At 37.2% G+C, this 22576-nt stretch overlaps 1 protein-coding gene across 1 annotated transcript in view; it reads left to right on the top strand.

Annotated features, from left to right (window-relative positions):
* LOC102496661 (ras-related GTP-binding protein B) overlaps positions 1-22576 on the top strand; it is a 44788-nt gene that overhangs the window by 9077 nt on the left and 13135 nt on the right. The window contains exons 4-8 of the mRNA XM_006162618.3: positions 893-967; positions 2841-2907; positions 5263-5485; positions 17656-17751; positions 20850-20972. Coding sequence (XP_006162680.2) covers positions 893-967; positions 2841-2907; positions 5263-5485; positions 17656-17751; positions 20850-20972 — 584 coding nt within the window. The remainder of the gene's footprint in view (positions 1-892; positions 968-2840; positions 2908-5262; positions 5486-17655; positions 17752-20849; positions 20973-22576) is intronic.

The following is a 22576-nucleotide window of genomic DNA, read 5'->3' as shown; positions in this document are numbered from 1 at the left end:
AATGTTAAAAGATATGAAAAGATTGAAAAAGAAATAGATTTTTGGGGGACTAAATGAGAGAAAATATACTTGGATACATTGACCTTGGGATACTTGTGGTTTATTCAAATAGAGATGTGCAATATGAGTCAGAAAGGTAGAGAAATCTACACTAGTGATACCTGTTTATGAATTATCAAGTGACAAAGTAATATGAATAGATTAGCTTGCTTTGGGGAAAAATACATAAATAAGAAGGCAGCCAGGAGTGGAGTCCTGAACTCCAACATTTAAGGGACAGAAAGAAGAATAGGGGGACCAGCAGATGGTGTAATGGTTACATCGCTGGACTCCACATAGTTGACTGCAGTTCAAGTTTCAGATCTGGTAGCTTAAAACTCATTCCAGGAGCATGTGCATGCTTGCCCAAGATCCTGAGAGGAGAATGGAGGAGAAGGGATTGCCGTGTGGCCACTCTCCTGACCCCTGCGATGGTTTCTTGCTTTATGTCTCTCTGTCTCTCTCCTCTGTCTCTGTCTCACTGGCGAGCACATGCACCCTATAGCAAAATCTCTCTTAAAAAAAAGAAAAATAGAAAGAATAAGAACCTGTGAGGGAAGATCTCCCATAAAGGTTATTGGTATGATATCAGAGACCAAGAAAAGAGAATTTTTTGAGAAGAGAGTAGTCAACAGTGTCATGCTGCAGAAAGTAAGACAAGGACTAAAAAGTCCACTGGATTTGATAATGGGGCCATTTGTCACTTAATGAGAACAATTTCTATGATATGGGAATAGAAACCCACCCCATTTTTATCCCGTGTGCCCCATATCTAAAGTCACTGAATCCTGTCACTTCTTTTGTTATTGTCTTTCCCTTTCTCAGTAGCACTTCTTTCCATTTTTTTTTTTAGTACTAGACCGTATACAAATTAATAGCAGTTTGAGCACCTACTCTCTCGTAGACTCTGTTGGAAATACAAAGACATGTAAGATATGATTCCTTTTCCAAGGATGGGGAAGTAAAGGGGAGAAGGGAAGTAGTTTGAGCACCTACTACGTGCCAGGCACTTTGTTTGAGAGCGTACTCAATCCTCACAGTAATCTTGTGAGGTCAATACTATGTGCCCCTACCCCTTTCTTTTTTAATAGACAAGGAAACTAATACTCAGGGAATAAGTGACTTACCCAAGGTCACACAGAGAGGTAGATCTGGTATTTGAATTAAGATCTGTTTGACTCCAAAAGCCATGCTTTTTAAAAAATAATGATTTTCTACCTATAATCTAGTTTATAAGAAGATTAAATTATATAAAAGTTAGATAGCAGTTAATTTAAGAAACAGCTTTGAAATAGTCATAGAAGAAATGCCACTATGTGATTGGTTGAGTATCATATAAATTGTCTAGATAATAATTGGTAGAATTTGAGAAATTTTCAGTATATAATTTTTATTATTCTTCCTTGGGATTTTAGTGCCTGGCAGAGAGTAGATGCTTAATAAATGTTTGAATGAATTAGAGGGAGAGACGATGACGGTAAGTGCAGATAGCCAGGCAGGGCTTTTAGAGGAGATGGGATTTAGGATGTGTTTTAAAGGATGAATTTAAGTTTGAAAGAAAGATGGGGGTGGCCTTTCCAGGTAGATGGACAGAGTAGGCAGAGTATGGGGGGAGGAAGTGTAAGGCAGAGGTCGCAAACAGGCAGCCTGTATGCTGGTGAAGGCCTGTAGATGTGTTAATATTTAATCTATGCAATGTTTTAAAAAAATTGGAATTAGTTAACAACTTGTAAAAGTTTTCATAAAAGTTGATTCTCTATTGAAAAGTTAGTGATGTGGTAACCGTGAGCTCATGTTCCTGCGTGGCAAATGAGCAAGAGTGAAGTAACTGCCACTCATTCTATCCCTGTTGGGTGGATGTTTACCCTACATATGTGTTAATTAGCAACTGTGCTAATCTTCATTTACTGACCTGGCCCCTATTTGCAAGTTTGCGACCCCTGATGTAAGGTATGTTGGGAATTGGGGAGGTAGTAGGGTTTGGGAGGACTGAATAAACTCAATTGGGCTGGAGTAAAAGGATTTTATTAATGTGACTCACTGGGGAATATATAAGAAGATTGGAAGTCAACGTGTAAGGACCATGAATGCCCCCCTATAGGCATGGAGGAGCCATTGAAAGTGTTTTGAATGGGGAGTGACATGTTCAAAGTAGTGTTAAGATGAGCCTGTTAATAGTCTAGAGGAATAAGACTTTCTGTTGGGGAGGTTAGTTATGGAGTAAGGTAGGCACAAGATGATAAGGGACTTCCTTACTGCTAGTGGTGGGTTGTAAGATAAAGAATGGAATTGAGAGAGCTTATGAAGTACTAGCAATGAATTGAATGTGGATAGAGAATCAAAAGTGAGGAAAAGGTAGGGTCATCAACGAAAAAGGAAATCAATAGTGGGAGTTTGATTATGTTTTATATGTTTTGTGTGTGTGTGTTTGGTTTTGTTATTTTTGTGTGGGAAAGTTAGTGGTGGCAAGTGGGACAGGGAAAATCTATTAAGTAGTATATGTCTCTGTCTTACATGTTGAAGTTTTAACATTAGTGTTGTAATTGGAGATTGTTCTGCTCTAAGTACTAAACTACTAAAAAATGAAATGACTCACATGAGTTCCAGTTCTGTAGCTCAGGGTAGTTGAGGTACCCACCTTGCCAACTAAACCATACTACTAAGCTGAAAATCACCTTCTTGTGGCTTTGAGCATTTCACTCCACTTTTGGTCCTTCTAAATTCCGTGGGTTAGTGCTTTGCATATTTTTGATTTTACCTTGCAGGCTACAATTACTAGATACATTGTATTTGTCTTCCAGTTGATGTAGAACATTCTCACGTTCGATTTCTGGGAAACCTGGTACTGAACCTGTGGGACTGTGGTGGGTGAGTAGCATTTGCTTACTTATTTATGAAGCCAATGACTGTTATTATAGCATCTAGTATAATAGTAGCAGCCAATATACCTAGGGTAACTATAATTTGTAATAGATATATTAAATAGAAATTACTTTAAAATTGGAATTTTAAAATTTCTGACTTTTATGTAATTGTTAAAATTTCATCTGTATGTCATATGTTTAAGTAGCACCAACACAGATATCTATAGGTATCTAAGTATCTGTAGTATGGGATAGAGTATCTCCTCTTCTCTTCTTCGGGCAAATAAATTAAGTTTCTGGCTGATGGCCTAACACCAATGCTGAACTCTTAGCTGGCCCTCTGTACCTCTTTGTTCTTAGTTATTTCAGTAATGCTCTCTAGGCATTTTCAGCACTGTAGATCAGACCCTGAGCATGTTTTTTTTGTTTGTTTGTTTTTCCCTAGCTGAGTTACTTAGAATAAATGAAAGCTCTTCCTCCTGTGAGCAAGGCACTCACTAAATATCCCAATACAAATGCACACACAGTGTACTCATGCTGAGTTGCTCCCTATCCTATGGTCATTTGTATCTCTGTGCAATAGCAGCAGTGTGTAGTGCACAGTGTTTAAGAGCATAGGCTCTAGAGTTGGATTGAAGTTTGTATTTCAGCTCTGTTAACTATATTGTCTTAGATCATTTAAACTCTTAGAGCTAGTTTCTTCATCTGTACAATAGAGTTCTTTTGATGATTAAGTTAGATAATATATACAAAAAATACATCACAAAGTGCCTTATAAAATAAGTAAATATTATTAGCTCTGTGTTTCCCAGTTCCTAGCATAGAGCCAACCATAAAGTTGATGCTCAATAAATATTTGTTGAAAGAATAGCCAAATACTCTATAAAAAAATTGCTTCATTACTGCTAGCACATGCACCACTTAACACACTAGCAGCTCTCTCCGAATGAATTCTTCTTCATTGGGCCATCTTCATGGTTAAGGGAATCAGATCCCATATGGCCAGTCATACAATTTAAGTGCTGGCCCTGGTGGTTTGAAAAACATGTTGGGTACATGTGTGTGCATGCTAAAAATCCTGATATGTTGGAGAAATGGAGAAGAAATTGCAGCCTGACCACACTCCATTAGGGGATGCTTTCTCTCTCTCCATCTCTCTGGCAAGTACATATGCCCTAAGGCAATACAAGGAAGACAAGTATTTCCTCATCATTATTGCTTTCAATTCTCTAATCTGTACCAAGAGATGAGTGCTTCGCTTTTAGACACTAAGATATGATCTTCATTTTTTTCAAAAAGATTTTTGCCATAGGGCACATTTACTCACTGAAGAGAGTCAGAGAGAGAGAGAGAGAAATCACCCTCAAAGTAGAATGGCCATGCCACAGTACCTTCTCATTCTTTCTCTTCTTGGGATTTTGAACACACACACATATGCCTGACATGCTTTTCAGGCTACTGGGTCCAGGACTTGAACTCATAGAGTTGGCCATGTGGGATTCAGTGCCTTAACCACCGTGCCGCCTGAGGCCCAAGATATGATATTCATTTTTACACATTGGGCAATTGAGGTCCAGAGGGATTGTGATTCTCCCAAGATCACACAGATAATTGATGAGAAAGGATAGGAACTAGACTTAGGTTCATGATTTTTTTTCCCTACTACACAGTGCTATTGTTTTCTGCTAGCCAGTTGATAATTGAGAACTTCTGGGGAAGTGGCATATAGCCTAAGGAGGAAAGAACAACATTCTGCTAAAAACTTGTCATTGGAGTCATTGTCATATATAGTATTTGACTATTGAGTTATTCATTCAGCTAATGTTCATTCAGCACCTAACACTATTAGAATCTGAAGAACAGTGGAAAATAGTATCAGACACAGTCCTTGCTCTTTAGGGAAATGAATGCAGTTAATTAAAAACACAAGCAAGTGTAATATCACACTTGTGGTAAGTGTGGGAAATAAGAGTAATGTATTGGTGAGTGGATTGGCCAAAGTCAGACTTTTTGAGGGAGCATGGATTACCTGAAATCTAAAGTGATAAGCAGGGGCTAATTAGATGAAGAGTTTAAGAAGGGGACAGCATTTGAGACTCAATGAACAGCATGTGTAAGGACCCCTTGAGCCACTCAAAGGACTGAGAAGGTCAGAGTTTTAGATCACAAGGAGAAGGGCAGACAGTGGTGTAAGATGCAACTCAAAGGATATGAAGGCCAGACCTCTTTGTTACCATTTGAAGTTGAAGTCTTAAGATTATCTTTTGCATAGATCAAGCTAACAAAAATAGATCATAGTTCAATCAGAAAGTGATTGAACTGAAGACTTCTTTACTATCTAGATTTTTTTTTCTTCCAGACAAGATACCTTCATGGAAAATTATTTCACTAGCCAACGGGACAATATCTTCCGAAATGTGGAAGTTCTGATTTATGTCTTTGATGTGGAGAGCCGTGAACTAGAAAAGGACATGCACTATTACCAATCATGCCTGGAGGCCATTCTGCAGAACTCTCCAGATGCCAAAATCTTTTGCTTGGTGCACAAAATGGATCTGGTACAGGAGGACCAACGGGACCTGGTAAGAAACAGAAGAGGTGCTATACAAAATAATTGATTTTGTATAGCAAAAATTGGCCAAAGTCAGCCTTTTTGAGGAAGCGTGGATTAAATCGAAATCTGAAGTGATAACCAGAAGTTAATTAGATGAAGAGGTTAAGAAGGGGACTTCTTTTGTAGAGGTATAGGTAAATTTGTATTATTCTTTTTATTTTTTAGAATTTTTTGCCTAAGGGCACATGTATTTGCCTGAAAGAGAGACAGATAAAGTGAGAGGGAAAGTAAAAAATAACCCTGAGGGAGGCAGGAAGGTGTTATGCTGCAATTCCTTCTCTATTCTCCTCCTAGGATCTTGGGCATGCACTCACATATACCTGGTGTGATTTGGAAGCCAGTGAGTCTGGGACTCAAACTGTGATCAACCATATGGGAGTCCAGTGATATAACCACTACACCATCTGCTAGCCCCATGTACCATTCTTTTTGTAGAAAAAAAGTATATCAGTAGAAACTTTCAAATGAAGTTCTGTGATTTTTTTTTAATTCAAACACTTTAGTCACTGTAAGGGAAAGATAGTATTAATTTAGTGAGTAGTTTTTAGAATTAGAAAAGGAATCTGACCATGTGACATCATTGAAAAGCCTTTATTTTAAAAATGTTTGTTGCTGGGACCAGCAGTTAGCATAATGGCTATGTCACTGGACTCCCATGTAGTCGACCGCAGTTCAAGTCCTGGACTCACACCGGGCACGTGTGCATGAGTGCCCAAGATCCCAAGAGGAGAAAGGAGCAGAGGGGATAGCAGCATAGCCATTCCCCCAGGGGGTGATTTCTTGGTTTCTGTCTCTCTGTCTCTCTCTTTCTGGAGAGTGCATGAGCCCTATAGCAAAAACCTCTTCAAAAAAAAAAGTTTGTTGCTGCTGTTTTACTAGTTTTCAGAGCAGGGGGATACTGTAAAGGATAGAAGAACCACTAGTAGTGAGATGAAGAAAAGTTGCTGCTGTCACTAGTTTGACTTTGGAACCTGGTATGCACTAAATCATGTGCCAACTACAGTATGTTAGGCTATATGCCAGGTCCCTCATAATTGCACTGACATAGTATATTTCTCTTCTTTTCTGATGTGAAAATCAGTATATACAAGTTTAAACCAGAGAAGACACAGTAGACAGTGAGATCACCAAGGTAGCAGAATAGGAGATACCAGCCTGCATCCCTCAACAACAGCAAAAACCAAACTAAACCCAAACAAAAACACAAATATAGTTATTCACCAACTAAAACAGCCCATAGAGGGTGTAAGAACCCATTATGGAAAAGACATGGTAGAATGAGTATACTTCTACTTAGCTATGAGACTCTAGGACTGGCAAGTCACAAACATAGACTAGTTTCAGTTTGTTCAATTTAAAATAAGAAGATTGGATTTTAAGGCCTAAGCTAAAGAGAAAATATTCCCTTGCCTCTAATTTTGCCCTTAAAAATGCATGTGGGGAATACCTCAGGGAGATTGAGTCCTTTCAGCCATGAGCTACCCACTCTCCTTTCTTTGCACATTGCAATAATGCTGCACTTTCCTTCATCTCACATACACATACACATCCACACAAAGAGAGAGAGAGCAAGAGAGAAAATCTTCCTTTATTTCCAAAGGTAAAGTTAAGAAATCAGTTTTAGAATATGCTAGTCACATAGAAGAAAGTTCCTTTTTGGGCTGAAGTGTAAGAGTCTAAGAATATTCCTTATTTTACAAAAGGGTTACTTAGTAATAACTGTAGCAAGAAATACATTTTTTCCCATAATTATTTTCAGAATTGCCTCCTCTGTTCTAGGGTTTTGACATTTCTAGGTTAGCTTACAGGCTTTCAAAAACCGTTTGACAAGATTCTGTATTTGACTCAAGGAAATACTTTTGAGTATCTAATAATCTTTTTAGCTCCTTCTCCCTCTCGATCTCTGTATTAAGCCTATTTTTATCCAGCAGAAAATTATGTACAAGGGGACCTTAAAAAGTTCATGAGAAAATGGAATACTAGTTTATTTTAGTGCAAAATTTTTTTGAAATCCATATGTAGTTTTTACATAATAGACATTTTCCATTAACTTTTTGAAGACCCCTTGTATATACCTTGGGTCTTGAGATTATGAAAGCTTTGTTATTATTGCTGTTATTGTTTTGTTATTTTTTGTGTCCTTTAAAAAATCACTTCAGGCCTGCCAGTGACATGGTGGTTAAGGTGGCTGGACCCCACATGGCAGACTGCACTATTCGAGTTCCAGAACTGGCAGCTTATAAAACATGACAGGCATGTGTACATGCATGCCCCAAATCCTGAGGAGAATGGAAGAGAAGCGATTGTATCATGGCTATACTACCTAGAGGGTGCTTTCTCACTTTCCCTGTCTTTCTGTCTCTCTCTCTGGTGAGCACTTGTGCCCTATAGCAAGTTTTTAAAAATCACTTCATTCACTAGCTAAAATTACAATAGAAAAACATTGAACATTCCAACAAATGAATGCCTATTTGTATTTTAACCGCTAGTAATTTTGAATGATTATCTTATGTTTTCCTAAATGCTCATCCTCAAAATATATTAATATTTTAAGGGATTTAAATCTTAATTAAAGACTTAGATGGTTTTAGGTAGAAATGGTTAAGGGTTAGGAAAATATCAATTTCATCTAACATAGATATTTTCCTCTAAATTTGTGTCTGTTACAGTTCTCCAAAGAATCACCAATCAGGTGTGTATGTTTATAAAGAGACAAACACAGAAAGGGGGGATTTTATTTTAAGGAATTATCTCAACTTATTGTGGAGATTAGCAAGTCTGAAATATGGAAGACAGACAGGTAGACTGGAGACTCAAGAAAGAGTTAGTGTTGTAGCTTAAGGCAGAAGGCAACCTGGAAGCAGAATTCCTTCTTCAGGAACATAGGCCTTTTTCTCTTAAGACCTTTAACTAATTAGATAAGAGCCACCCACATTATGGAAGGTAATCTGTTTTACTCAAAGTCTACTGATTTAAAGGTTAATTTCATCTGAAAAATACCTTCACAGTGACATCCAGACTGCTTTTTGACCAAATGTCTAGTACTATGGCCTAGCTAAGTTAATATATAAAATTAACCATTATAATCCACTCTTTGTCAACTCTCCACTCATACACATTGCCTAAAAACATACATAATTTCAAAATAGACTTAATAAAAAGGTTTTAGTTTCACCAGGGATGATGTAAGCATCTTTCATACAATAAAAAAATGCACTAGCCCTTTCCCCAGAAGACGATGCAAAATGTTTGGGTAAATTTACTCTTCTCTTTGCTTTCCTGTAACTTAAATATTACAATGTAAAGTTAACAATACTTAAATATTATGATATAAAGTCTGTACATTTTATGTTCATAATAAGGCAATAAGAAGTTCAGCTAAAGTAGTGTACACTGGATACTGCTTCCTGGCAAACTGAGGCTACATGGGAGACTCAAGTTTGACTCTTGGTCCACCTTGAAAAGCTAGGCATGGTGGATCATGTTTGTAATCCCAGATACTGGGTAGGGGAAGAATAGCTGAGACAGGAGGGTAATATAGCATGGCAACATGGTGAGCTCCTGTAAAGGAGCCAGGCATGGTAGTATGTGCCTGTGGTTCCAGACACTCAAGAGGCTGAGACAGAAGGACTGCAGCAGAGCAAGTCCCTGTCTAAAATACTACATATATATGTATGCCTATATGCATGCATGTACACACACATGCACACAGAGAAAAATAAGAGGGTAAGAAAAGGCGGAAAAGATATACATTTTCTATGGTCAGCAGATGGTGTGGAGTTTTAGGTAGCTAGATCCCACACGGCTAATTGCACTGTTCGTTCTGGACTGGGCAGCTTGGAAAACATGCTGGGTACATTTTTTTTTCCTTCTACCATTATCTCATACCTTAAATATTCATTCCCACACATATCCTTTGGATTTTTGTGTAAACTGGGAAACTCATGTTGTTCTTTTTTTAGTGTAGAGCACTTCCTTATGGGTCATACTTTATACCTCATCTTTTAGGAGCTTGCTGGACTTGAGTCTAGTTATTAGGTCTAGAAGCAAAGAGAAGTGATAGGAATGAATCAGGTTGGTATTACAAGGCAAGTACCTCAGAGAAGGCCAGATTCCTCAAGCAAAGTAAGATTAATCTCTTTAGATAGGGATGGAGTAGCTGCCTTTTTTTTTAGAGAGGTTTTTTTCTTACTGGGTGTGTGCGCTCGCCAGAAAGACAGAGAGAGACAGAGAGATAGAAAGCAGGAAATCACCCCCCAGAGGGGATGACCACGGTGTAATCCCTTCTCCTCCATTCTTCTCTTGGGATCTTGGGCACGCATGTGCACATACCCGGTGTGAGTTTAAGCCACCAGGTCCGGGACTCGAATCGCGGTCAACTACATGGGAGTCCAGTGGCGTAGCCATTACTCCAACTGCTGGTCCCCGGAGTAGCTGCTTCTAATGACAAAGAAGACCTGTAAGAATTTAGGGGTACAATGACCCCCAGCTTCCTCCTATATGTCTCCCATTTCAATTTCAGAATCCCATTCCTTCATAGTGACCTCACTTTAACAGCAAACACCCTGCCAAGTTGGAAATTCAATTTTCATTGTAATTTATCCTCTCATAAAGAACAGTATTCCAAGTTTGGTCTTTAGCAGTCTCAGCTCTGTGGGTATAGGAGGTAAAGGTATTTTTCAAGGCAGACACGGAAACTTTCAGGTAATTTATATGATGCTCGAACTGGGAATTCAAATCTTTGAACTCTTATTTTTATGGTAACTTTACATTTATTTGTAATATATCTTTGAACAGTTTAGAATACTATGTTTTTACCATGATTTGAACACATTTTCTTTTCTAAATTTTAATATTTTTTGTTTTCTAAAAATATTGCTCTTTTATACATTTTATTTACATTTAATTACTGTACATCTTTACAATGTACAAAATATTTTTTCCAACATCATTTTTAGAAAGCAAAATGACAGAATTTTTTAAATAGAGAACTTTGCATTCTTTTGTCTGTTACATGTCTCTTTACTTATCCTTTACTTTCTTAATTGTCCAGCACAATTAGAGTCAGCCAGCCAACCTCATACTTGTCATTTTGACAAAAAACGTCTTCAAAGAATATAAGTGATCATCTAAAACTTTAGCTTTTATAGGTATTTGATTAGGAAAATTCAGTGGTGGATTTTTGTATTTCTCTGTTGCCAACTTGCACTATGGACTGAGTGCATTTCTTTCTCTTTCTTTATTTATTTTTAGAGGTTTTTGCTACAGGATGCGTGCACTCGCCAGACAGACAGAGAGAGACATAGAGACAGAAAGCGAGAAATCACCCCTGGGGGAATGATCATGCCGCAATCCCTTCTCCTCCATTCTCCTCTCGGGATCTTGGGCACCCACACACACGCGCCCGGTGTGAGTTTTAAGCCACCAGGTCCGGGACGCGAACTGTGGTCGACTACGTGGGAATCCAGCGACATAGCCATTACGCTAACTGCTGGTTCCCATTAGCTCTTATATACCTAATCAGATTAGAGAACTAATTCTAGAAACCCCAGAACGAATGCAAAAAACTCATTCATAAGCTTCTCCTCTAGAACCACTCTCAGTACCAAAGTCTATATTAGGATCCTCTAGAGTAGCAGATCCAATAGCATTTGTGAATTTATGAATAATCTTCAAAAAATTCTTGGGGTGGCAGCAGATGGTGTAATGGTTATGTAGCTGAACTCCAACATAGTCCAATGAGGTTTGAGTCTCACATCCAGTGGCTTAAAACTCACGGTGTGTGTCTGTGGGTGTGTGCACGTGTCCCAAGTCCCAAGAGGAGAAAGGAGGAGAAGGGATTGTGGTGTGGTCATCCCCCTCCGAGGGTGACTTCTCCCTTTCTCTCTGTCTCTCTCTGTTTCTCCAGCAAGCACACATGCCCTATAGCAAAAATTTCTCTAAAAAAAAAATCATGTGAGATATGTTATGAAAAAACTGTGCATGGGTTTCACAATTGTTTTTGCACCAAAATAAGTGCATGCATTAATTCTACTTTTCAACAAACTTTTTGAAGTCCTGTCATACATACATATTACACACACACGTTTAGAGAGAGAGAAGGAGGGGAAGAGAAATGTATTTGTTTTAAGGAATTGATTGAACCAATTGTAGAGGCTGGGAAATTCTAAATCTGCAGGGCAGACCAACAGCTTGGACACCAATAGAAAAGTTGATATTATATTGGGTCATCCAGAAAGTCATGATGCATTTTTGCATAGAAAAACAGAAAAATATGTCATGGCTTTCCCAATAACTTAATAGATCAAGTCAGAAGACAGTGCAGTGGCAGAATTCCTTCTTCTTGGGGTATGTTGGTCTTTTAAGATCTTCAACTGATTGGATGAGGCCAACTCGTATTATGGAGGTTACTTAGATTTACTCAGTGTCTACTCATTTAATTTTTTTTACAACCCTATTTTTATTTTTTAAATTTATTTTGTACTTTCAATCACTGTATGTCATTATAGCTTGTAAAATGAATTTTCCTTCCATAAATACACTGTTTAAAGATATTATCATACAAGTTATCAACAGATAATTTTCCATTTTTGTGTCCCTTAAATGTTTTCCATTTTTATTTTTCTCCTTAATTCCTTCCCTCTCATCCTCCCCCATTTCCCACCCTCTTCTCACATGGTCTTTAGTGTCCACAATTATTCTCCATGCTTTTATATCTTCCAGTCTTTCAGTTTCTGTCATAGAGTGCAGACATTCGGTATATATTAAGGGATTAAAGGGGGGACATACAGTGTCACTCTTTCATAGTCTGGCTTGCTTCGCTCAGAAGAAAATATTCCATATTCATCCACTTTCTATCAAATGCCAGGTTCTTGTTTTTATGGCTGAGTAGTATTTTGTAGTGTATGTATGCCATACTTTTTCAATCCATTCATCTGTTTGTGGACATTTGGGTTGGTTCCATGTCTTAATAATTGTGAATAATGCTGCAGTAAACATGTTTGTGTAAGCACTGTTCAGACTAAGTACACTCCTATCCTTTGGGTAGATATCCAGGGGTGGAATTGCTGGATTATATGGTAGTTCTATTTGTAGTTCTTTGAAAAACCTCCATGTTGATCTCCACAGTGGCTGTATTAATTTATAGTCCCATTAACAGTGTAAGAGGGTTCCCTTTCACCACAGCCTTGCCAGCACTTATCATTTTTAGTTTTTTAATGCTAGCCATTCTGACTGGGTATATAGGTGGCATCTCATGGTGGTTTTGATTTGTATCTCCCTTATGATAAGGGATGTTGAGCATTTTTTCATATGATTTTTGGCTCTTCATATGTCTTCCTTAGATGTCTGTTTAGCTCATTTGCCCATATTTTAATGGGATTGATTTTTTTTTTGTAATCTACTTGCATTCCTTGTATATTTGGATTATCAATCCCTTGTTTAAGGCATAATTTGCAGATATATTCTCTCATTCTAAGGGTTGCTGGTTCACTCGAACTATTGTTTCTTTTGCTGAGCAGAAGGTTTTTAACCTGATGTAATCTCACTTGTCTGTTTTTGGAATTATTGCCTGTGCTTTTAGGGTCTTATTTAAGATGTTTTTGTCTACTCCAATGTCACTCAGAATTTCCCCTGCATTATCCACCAGTAGTTTTATAGTTTGAGACCTTATGTTTAGATCTTTGATCCACTGGAGTTGATTTTTGTTGATTGTGAGAGTTAGGCGCCCAGTTTCACCTTTCTGTAGCTTTTAGTGGTAAAGCTTTCAGCTTTTCCCCATTCAGTATGATGTTTGCTATAGGTTTTTCATATTTGGCTTTTATTGTGTCCCTTTTATGCCAGTTTTGCTGAAAGTCTTAATCATGAAAGGATGTTGTATTTTATCAAGTGAGTTTTTTTAAGTTGCCAGGTCCAGGACTTGAACTGCAGTCTACTACATGGGAATCCAGCGACATAACCATTATGTCATCTGCTGGTCCCCATCAAATGCTTTTTCTACAGCAATTGATATCATCATAAGGTTATTATGTTTCTTTCTGTTAATATAGTGTATTACGTTTATGTGTTTGTGTATGTTGAACCATCCTTGCATCCCTGGAAGTGTGTGCACTCACCAGATAGAGAGAGACAGAGAGACAGAAAGTGAAAAATCACACCACATAGGAGATGGCCACGCCATAATCCCTGCTCCTGCATTCTTCTCTGGGATTCTGTGCATGCATGCACATGCACCTGGCATGACTTTTAAGCTGCCTGGTCCAGGACTTAAACTGAGATTGGCCATGTGGGAGTCCTATGATGTAACCATTACACCATCCACTGGTTCCATAAGTATAATCTTTTAATGTGTTATCAGATACTATTTACTAGTATCGTATTGAGAATTTTTACTTCTAGTTTCATTAGAGATATTGGTCTGTAGTTGTGTGTGTGTGTGTGTGTGTGTGTGTGTGTGTGTGTGTTATGTCCTTGTCCTGAGGATAAGAATGATGGGGATAAGGCTTGCTAAAATGAATTTGGGAGAGTTCCTTCCTTTTGGATCTTTAGAAATAGTTTGAGTAGAATGGGAGTTTGCTCTTCTTTAAAAGTTGTAGAATTCAGAGGAACCAGCAGTTAGCGTAATGGCTATGTTGCTGGACTCCCACGTAGTCGACCGCGGTTCGTGTCCCGGACCCGGTGGCTTAAAACTCACGCCGGGCGCGTGTGCGTGCGTGCCCAAGATCCCAAGAGGAGAATGAAGGAGAAGGGATTGTGGCGTGACCATCCCCCCGGGGGGTGATTTCTCGCTTTCTGTCTCTATGTCTCTCTCTGTCTGTCTGGTGAGCGCACGCGCCCTACAGTGAAAATCTCTCAAAAAAAATAGCTGAAAATAAAAGTTGTAGAATTCAGGAATGAAACCATTGGGACCTAGAAGATTATTTATCACTAATTCAATTTCATCATTTGTTACTGGTTTATTTAGGCTTTCTCTGTCTACCTGATTTAGTCTTGGTAGCTTATGTGTCCTCCATCTCACCCAGGTTTTCTTCTTTCTTTGTGTATTATAATATTCTCTAATGATCTTTTGTATTTCTCTTATATCTGTCATCATATTTCCTGTTGCTCTGATTTATCTTATTCCTTTCTCTCTTCTTAATTAGTCTAATTAATGGTGTATCATTTTATTTATCTTCCCAAAGAACCAGCTTTTGGTTTCATTTATTTTCTGTATAGTTTGTTTATTCTGTATTCCACTTATTTCTGCATCAGCCTTTATTATTTCTTTTCTCCTGGCATTTTGGTTATTTTTCCAGCTTTCCAAAGTGTGTTATCCAGTTGTTATTTGCCACCTTTACATCTTTTTCTTATGCACACTAATTGGTATAAACTTCCCTGTTTTGACAGCTTTTGTAGCGTCCCATAGATTATGGAAACTCGTGTCCTCATTATCATTGGTTTCAGTCAATCTTTGTATTTCACTCTTAATTATTTCACTGGTCGTGAAGCCATTTAGAAATAGGTTATTTAATTTCCATATGTTTGTGCATTTTCAAGGAATTTTTTGAAATTAATTTCCAGTTTTAATTCCGTTGTGGTTGGAGAAGAGGGTAGATATTGTTTCTATTTCTTTAAATTTGTAAAGGTTAGTTTTGTGCCCTATCATGTGGTCAGTCTTCAAAACCATTCTATGTGGGATGGGACCAGCAGTTAGCATAATGGCTATGTCACTGGACTCCCATGTAGTCGACCGCGGTTTGCGTCCCGGACCCAGTGGCTTAATCCTCACGCCGGGCACGTGTGCGTGGGTGTCCAAGATCCCGAGAGGAGAATGGAGGAGAAGGGATTGCGGCATGGCCATCCCCCCTGGGGGTGATTTCTCGCTTTCTGTCTCTCTGTCTCTCTAAGTCTGTCTGGCAAGCACACGCGCCCTATCACAAAATCCTCTCCCCCCTACCCAAAAAAAACATTCTATGTGAGTTAAGAAAAATATATGTTTCCTGGTTGTTGGTGGAAAGTTTTATAATGTTTGTGAAGTTCATTTCATTTATGGTGTCATTTAGATTCCATATTTCTTTGGTTATTTTTTTGGCTAGATGATCTGTGCAAAGGAGATAGTGGGCTGTTGAGTTTCTCAACGATTGGTATGTTGTAGTCTATCTCTCTGTATAGATCTAGCAGTCTTTCTTTCACATATTTAGGTGCTCCCAAGATGTGTGCATAGATAATTTTAAGTGTAATATCTCCATGGCGAATTTGCTCTTTTAGTACTATATAATGTCCTTCTTTCTCTCTTACAGTTTTTGTCTTAAAGCCTATTTTGACTGATATCAGTATCATGAATCTAGCCTTTCTTTAATTTCCATTTGCATGGAATATCTTTTTCTAGCCCTTCACTTTAAGTCTATGTCTGTCTTTATCCACAAGGTGCATTTCTTGTAGCAGAACATAGGTTTCTATTTTTTTTGTCCATTCATCCAGTCTGTGTCTTTTGATTGGAGAATTTAATCCATTAACATTCATGGTTATTACTGATATTTATGGATTTGTTCCTGCCATTTTGTTAGTTACTTTCTTGATTGCTTTTGTTCCTTTATTTCTGTCTCTCCTTAGTTTTGATATATTACTTCCTTCAGTACTTCTTGAACAGCTGGTCTCGTATTGGTGAATTCTTTCAATTTTTGTTTATCTGAGAATTATTTTATTCTTTTTTTCCTTTTGAAGGATAATCTTGCTGGATATAGTATTCTTGGTTGAAATTGCTTTTCTTTTAGTATTTTTAATATAGTCTTTTCATTCTTACCTTGCCTTCATTGTTTTGGTTTATAGGTCTTGTCTTAGTTAATAGGGTGACCTTTGTTACGTGATTTGATGTTTTTCTCTTTCCATTTTTAGAATCTTGTCTCATTATTTTTGCCATTCTGGCTATGATGTGCAGTGGAGAGGATCTTTTTGTGTTATTTCTGTTTGGGGTCCTTTGTATTTCTTGAGTCTGGATGTCTGAATGCTTCTTTTGTTTGGGAAGTTTTCTGCAGGTATTTCATAGCATAGATCTTCAGTGCCCTTGTCTGATTATTCACCTTCTGGAATAATTATTTCAGACATTTGGATGTTTTATAGTATCTAGTATTTCCCATATGTTGTCCTCATTTATTTATTATTATTTCATTATTTTTGGTGCTTTTATCTAAGTCGAAGGTTTTGTCTTCAATCTTCACTACTCCGTGATCCATAGCACATGCTCTGGTGGTAATGGTAGTGAAGGGGTTGGGAGGAGCTGGTCGGGATATAACTACTTGGAAGGCAATGGAATCCCCAAGTAGTCTCCTACTTTAGTTGGCCTCACTGAATGCCACTGCCCCCTGATCCACAGCAAGGCTCTAGGGATAATAGCCCATTAAATGTTAATCTCATCTAAAAGATACTTTTGCAGAAACAGATAGGTTAAATAAAAGCCTGTCTGTCAACTGTGGCCTAGCCAAGTTGACACGTAAAAGTAACCATCATGGTGTGTACATAAAAGTTTTTTTCACAGGTATGTTGGGATATGTACATACATAAATACGAACACAAATATCCAATAGAAATAGTTTTTTAGTATTATTTTTATTATTATTTATTGCGATTTATAGATTAAATTGCTATACATCATTTAGATTGTAAAGAGACTTTACCCAGCATGGGGGGATTATATCTATATAGCCAACTAAATATAATACATATGCATGTAATATATATGAATGTCTTTATATGTGTAAGGAGAAAGGTATATACAAAGGTTAAAATAACTTGATTTATACAATCTAGATATAAGTATAGCTTTCTTAAAATGACCAGATTTGGTGATTCCAAATGAAATAATAAAATGTATTTTATTATGACTCTTCTGTACAATAATTTTTGCCCAGTGTAGTGCTTTTAGGGAGTATTCATCACAAGCAGCATAAGCTTGAAGAATTCTAGTAGTTCTTGCACTTTTAGAACTGACCTGAAATAATTTCTGCCATCCTAGTTTGTGAAATAATGTACATACTCAAAATTCCTCTGAAGGAGGAGCAAAAGATCCTGATTAAAATATGCTGAAATAATTACATTCCAGATTTTGCAGTAAATGAGGAGAGCCATTATATGCTAATTAATATGATTTTTTTTTAAATTTAGATTTTTAAAGAGCGAGAAGAAGATCTGAGACGTTTGTCTCGCCCATTGGAATGTTCTTGTTTCCGAACATCTATCTGGGATGAAACTCTCTATAAGGTGTGTATGTTTCCCTGAATTAACTCATTTGAAGAGCATGAAAAGAAACTAGAAGGGTATTAACCAAACCTTTTATTTGTCTAAACTATTTCATAGCCATTTATATTTGTTATACTAACAAAAGAGTCTACAATCAATAGATTGAAGAATATCAAACTTAACATTAGGAGAGTTTGGTTTTGACCTCACCTTGGGTTGATATAGCTACCAAAATCTCACTAATTGTTCATGATTTACTTGATACTGATCTTTGTGATAGCAAGGGTTTCACTCACTGGCCATGATCCCTTTTGACTTGTTGTGGTCTCAGTAATCCATAAAGTTATGTCCTAGTACTTAAGTACCTCTACATGATAAAAAGTAGTATACCTAAGTTTGGATGGCAATGAAGAAAAATATTTAAGAGAGAGATTGTAGAAGGGAATCTTAGAATGATATATTATACCTGGAGTTTGATGGCTTCAACTTTTATTTCATTCTACATTGGAGACCTGCATTATTTCAACTAGAAGAATTATTCCCTTGCTGCAATAGATACCATAATGCTTATAGTAATTGTAGAGGTCACAATAATAGTTGTGTTATGGATTAAACTGAAACTATCTTATTGGCATATAGTTTTTTTTATTTTGCTGCGTCTCTTTCTCTTACTGATCTAATGATTTGAAAGACTGGCTCCTTTTGGGTCCTCCTGTGGTCAGGCCTTTCCTTCAGAATGCTTCTGTGACAAATCTGACTCTGAATGGAAAGCATCCTTCTTTGTCACTAGTAGCTAGACCCTCAATATTGATTGCTTCTGACAAGCATCTATGACCAGAAACACAGAAATTTGACTTGCCAAGGAGAAAACCAATGGATTTTAAACATAGCTATTTTTTTTTAACTAATTCATTTTTCCCCCTAATGTTATCTTGACCCAGCCTCACTCTGATAGCAGATCATTTTGTAATGCCTGTATAGGAAATACTGTTCTGGATTAATATAGGCCGAATTTCTTTCAAAGCCTTATTCTCATAGAACAGGTAACTGTGAATAAAGATGGACATGATGCACTGATAAGAACCAACTGCAGTGTGAAGGGTGCCAGTACATAACACAACCAAAGACAATTGGCTAATCACAACACTGCTATGAGTGAAAATGTCTCTGCTGTGGTTAGCTTTGATTCCTGCTCTAAGGTAAATTCAGCAGTGACATTAACACTGACCTGGAAACTTGGAACCTGAACTCTCATACCTAAGTAATAAAAATCATTGAAACAGAGACATGGCACTACTATCTCTTATATCAATGTTGCATAGAGATTATTTGCATTTTTATATTAAGTTTTGTTCAACAGACTCTCAATTGGGTATTTGCTAGATGCTGTTGAATACACAAATGACTAAGACCACATTTCCTACTCTCTAGTAAGGGAAAAAATAACAAAGTACACATAACCAGGAGTGAGTGAAGAAAGTATTATAATAGAGATACAAATAAAAGAGTCTTAAGAGAGTAGAGGAAGAGTGTGGTTAATTTCAACTGCATACATTAATCATACTCCTCTGGATGAAGTCAGTTTTTCGACAAACCTATGACGAACTATTTTCTAATGTGGTTGGAACAATAATTTATACAGCTGACAACACACTTTGGGAATGATGTTGCTACTACTTTATGTTCTAATGGTGTGTTGTCCTAGTAAGGGGAGGGGCCATTTGCCCATATGGCTCTCTGATATTTCCACAAAATTGATTCTTGGGTATATGTTAAGTATAGTGTTATTGGGTTCTGATCTTAAGAGCCATCTTTGTTGTTAACCTATTTTTTTTTAACTAATTCATTTTTCCCCCTAATGTTATCTTGACCCAGCCTCACTCTGATAGCAGATCATTTTGTAATGCCTGTATAGGAAATACTGTTCTGGATTAATATAGGCCGAATTTCTTTCAAAGCCTTATTCTCATAGAACAGGTAACTGTGAATAAAGATGGACATGATGCACTGATAAGAACCAACTGCAGTGTGAAGGGTGCCAGTACATAACACAACCAAAGACAATTGGCTAATCACAACACTGCTATGAGTGAAAATGTCTCTGCTGTGGTTAGCTTTGATTCCTGCTCTAAGGTAAATTCAGCAGTGACATTAACACTGACCTGGAAACTTGGAACCTGAACTCTCATACCTAAGTAATAAAAATCATTGAAACAGAGACATGGCACTACTATCTCTTATATCAATGTTGCATAGAGATTATTTGCATTTTTATATTAAGTTTTGTTCAACAGACTCTCAATTGGGTATTTGCTAGATGCTGTTGAATACACAAATGACTAAGACCACATTTCCTACTCTCTAGTAAGGGAAAAAATAGCAAAGTACACATAACCAGGAGTGAGTGAAGAAAGTATTATAATAGAGATACAAATAAAAGAGTCTTAAGAGAGTAGAGGAAGAGTGTGGTTAATTTCAACTGCATACATTAATCATACTCCTCTGGATGAAGTCAGTTTTTCGACAAACCTATGACGAACTATTTTCTAATGTGGTTGGAACAATAATTTATACAGCTGACAACACACTTTGGGAATGATGTTGCTACTACTTTATGTTCTAATGGTGTGTTGTCCTAGTAAGGGGAGGGGCCATTTGCCCATATGGCTCTCTGATATTTCCACAAAATTGATTCTTGGGTATATGTTAAGTATAGTGTTATTGGGTTCTGATCTTAAGAGCCATCTTTGTTGTTAACCTTAAATACCAGTATGAGAAGTACAGCCTTGAAAGACTGTATTAGAAACTTTTATAGCATAGTAGGTTATGTTTTCCAACTTTTTTCCTAAGGCAGCATGATGGCATTAAATTACTTGTTTACTTTTAATTATCAATAAGAAGTTTCTCCAGCATTTTAGAAAAGTGTTTGAACTTAAAAAACAGTTCAACTCAAGGATAAAAATTAAATATTAGCTTCATTTTACCATTTGTATGTTATTTTTAATGTGACTATTTGTTTGGGATTCAATTATCATTATATTTTGCTGTCCATATGTTGTACTATACTAACTCCTTTCAGGAACTGTTTGTAATATTACACTGTACTTCTCTTTTGTTAGGCTTGGTCCAGCATTGTTTATCAGCTAATTCCAAATGTTCAGCAACTGGAAATGAACCTAAGGAATTTTGCTGAAATTATTGAGGCTGATGAAGTACTTCTGTTTGAGAGAGCTACTTTTCTGGTAAGATATTTCTACTCTCCAGATCTATTTTACACTGTACTTCCTTTTATTCAGCAGTAAAGAACAGAATATTGCCAATTTCAGAAAGAACCTTTTTTCTTTTTGTCATATCATCAGCATACATTGTCTTGTAAAGTGCATTGAACAAGTGACCTGAAAGAAGTTCTTTGGTATTTAACTCTTTAGTAATTTGTAAAACTTAAGGTTTTTGTAGGTATGCCTTATTAGAAAATTTAGAATACATCCATTCTTTAGAATACATGCATTTAATACTGCTTCTTTGTGTTAAAGGATTCCTGTTTTTATATTTTTATCTTATATTTTTATTTTGTTTCTTTTTATTTATATATTTTTAAATTTACATTTATACTGTACATCTTTACAATGTACAGCATGGTTTTTCTCAGCATTAATACAGTACATCTTAGTGAAGACAAAGACATTGCAATATACATTATCATAAACAAATAACTTTTCACTTTTGTGCTACAGTTGCTTTCTCTCCTGTTATACTTTCTAATATTTCAGTATTTGTTGTACAGTGCAGATATTTGGTATATATTAAGTGAGGACATATAATGCCTGTTTTTTATAGTTTGGCTTTATTTTCTTTCTTTCTTTCTTTTTTTTGGAACGGTTTTTGGTATTGGGCACGTGTGCTCGCCAGACAGACAGAGAGAAAGAGAGAGACAGAAAGCAAGAAATCACCCCCCAGGGGGGATGGTCACGCTGCAATCCCTTCTCCATTCTCTTCTCAGGATCTTGGGCATGCACGCACATGCACCTGGTGTGAGTTTAAGCCACCGGGTCCAGGACTTGAACCACGGTCGACTACATGGGAGTCCAGTGACATAGCCATTACACTAACTGCTGGTCCCTGGCTTTCTTCATGTAGTATTGAATCTTCCATATTTGTCAACTTTGTATCAAATGTCAGGATCACATTACTTTTTAGGAGTGGGTAGTATTCCATAGGTTATATGTGCCACATTTGTCAATCCACTCATCTATTCTTGAACATTTGTGTTGATTCCATGTTCTAGCAGTTATAAATAATGGTGTAATGAACATGGATATACAAGTGTTTTTCCCTTTTTTTGAGAGGTTTTTGCAATAGGGCACATGTGCTCGCCAGAGAGACAGAGAGAGACAGAGAGACAGAAAGCGAGAAATCACCCCCTAGGGGAGATGGCCACACCGCAATCCCTTCTCCTCCATTCTCTTCTTGGGGTCTTGGGCACACACGCACATGTGCCAGGAGTGTGTTTAAAACACCGGGTCCAGGACTTGAACCGTGGTTGACTACATGGGAGTCCAGCGACACAGCCATTATGCCAATTGCTGGTCCCTGTGCAAGTGTTTTTCCAACTGAGGGTTTTCCCATCCTATTGGTAGATACCTAAGAATGGAATGACTGGCTCACATGATAGTTTTATTTGAAGGTTTTTGAGGAACCTCCCTATTGTTTTCCATAGTGGGTATACTAATTTACATTCCCACTAACAGTGTAAGAGGTTTCCCTTCTCAACATAACCTCTCTAGCACTTATTCTCTCTCTATTATTTTTTTCTTTTGAGAGGTTTTGCTATAGGGAGTGTGTGCTC

The sequence above is a fragment of the Tupaia chinensis genome, unplaced genomic scaffold (assembly GCF_000334495.1).
Source record: "Tupaia chinensis unplaced genomic scaffold, TupChi_1.0 Scaffold140338_1, whole genome shotgun sequence".
Taxonomy (NCBI): Eukaryota; Metazoa; Chordata; class Mammalia; order Scandentia; family Tupaiidae; genus Tupaia; species Tupaia belangeri.
This window is presented reverse-complemented; position numbering and strand designations above follow the sequence as displayed.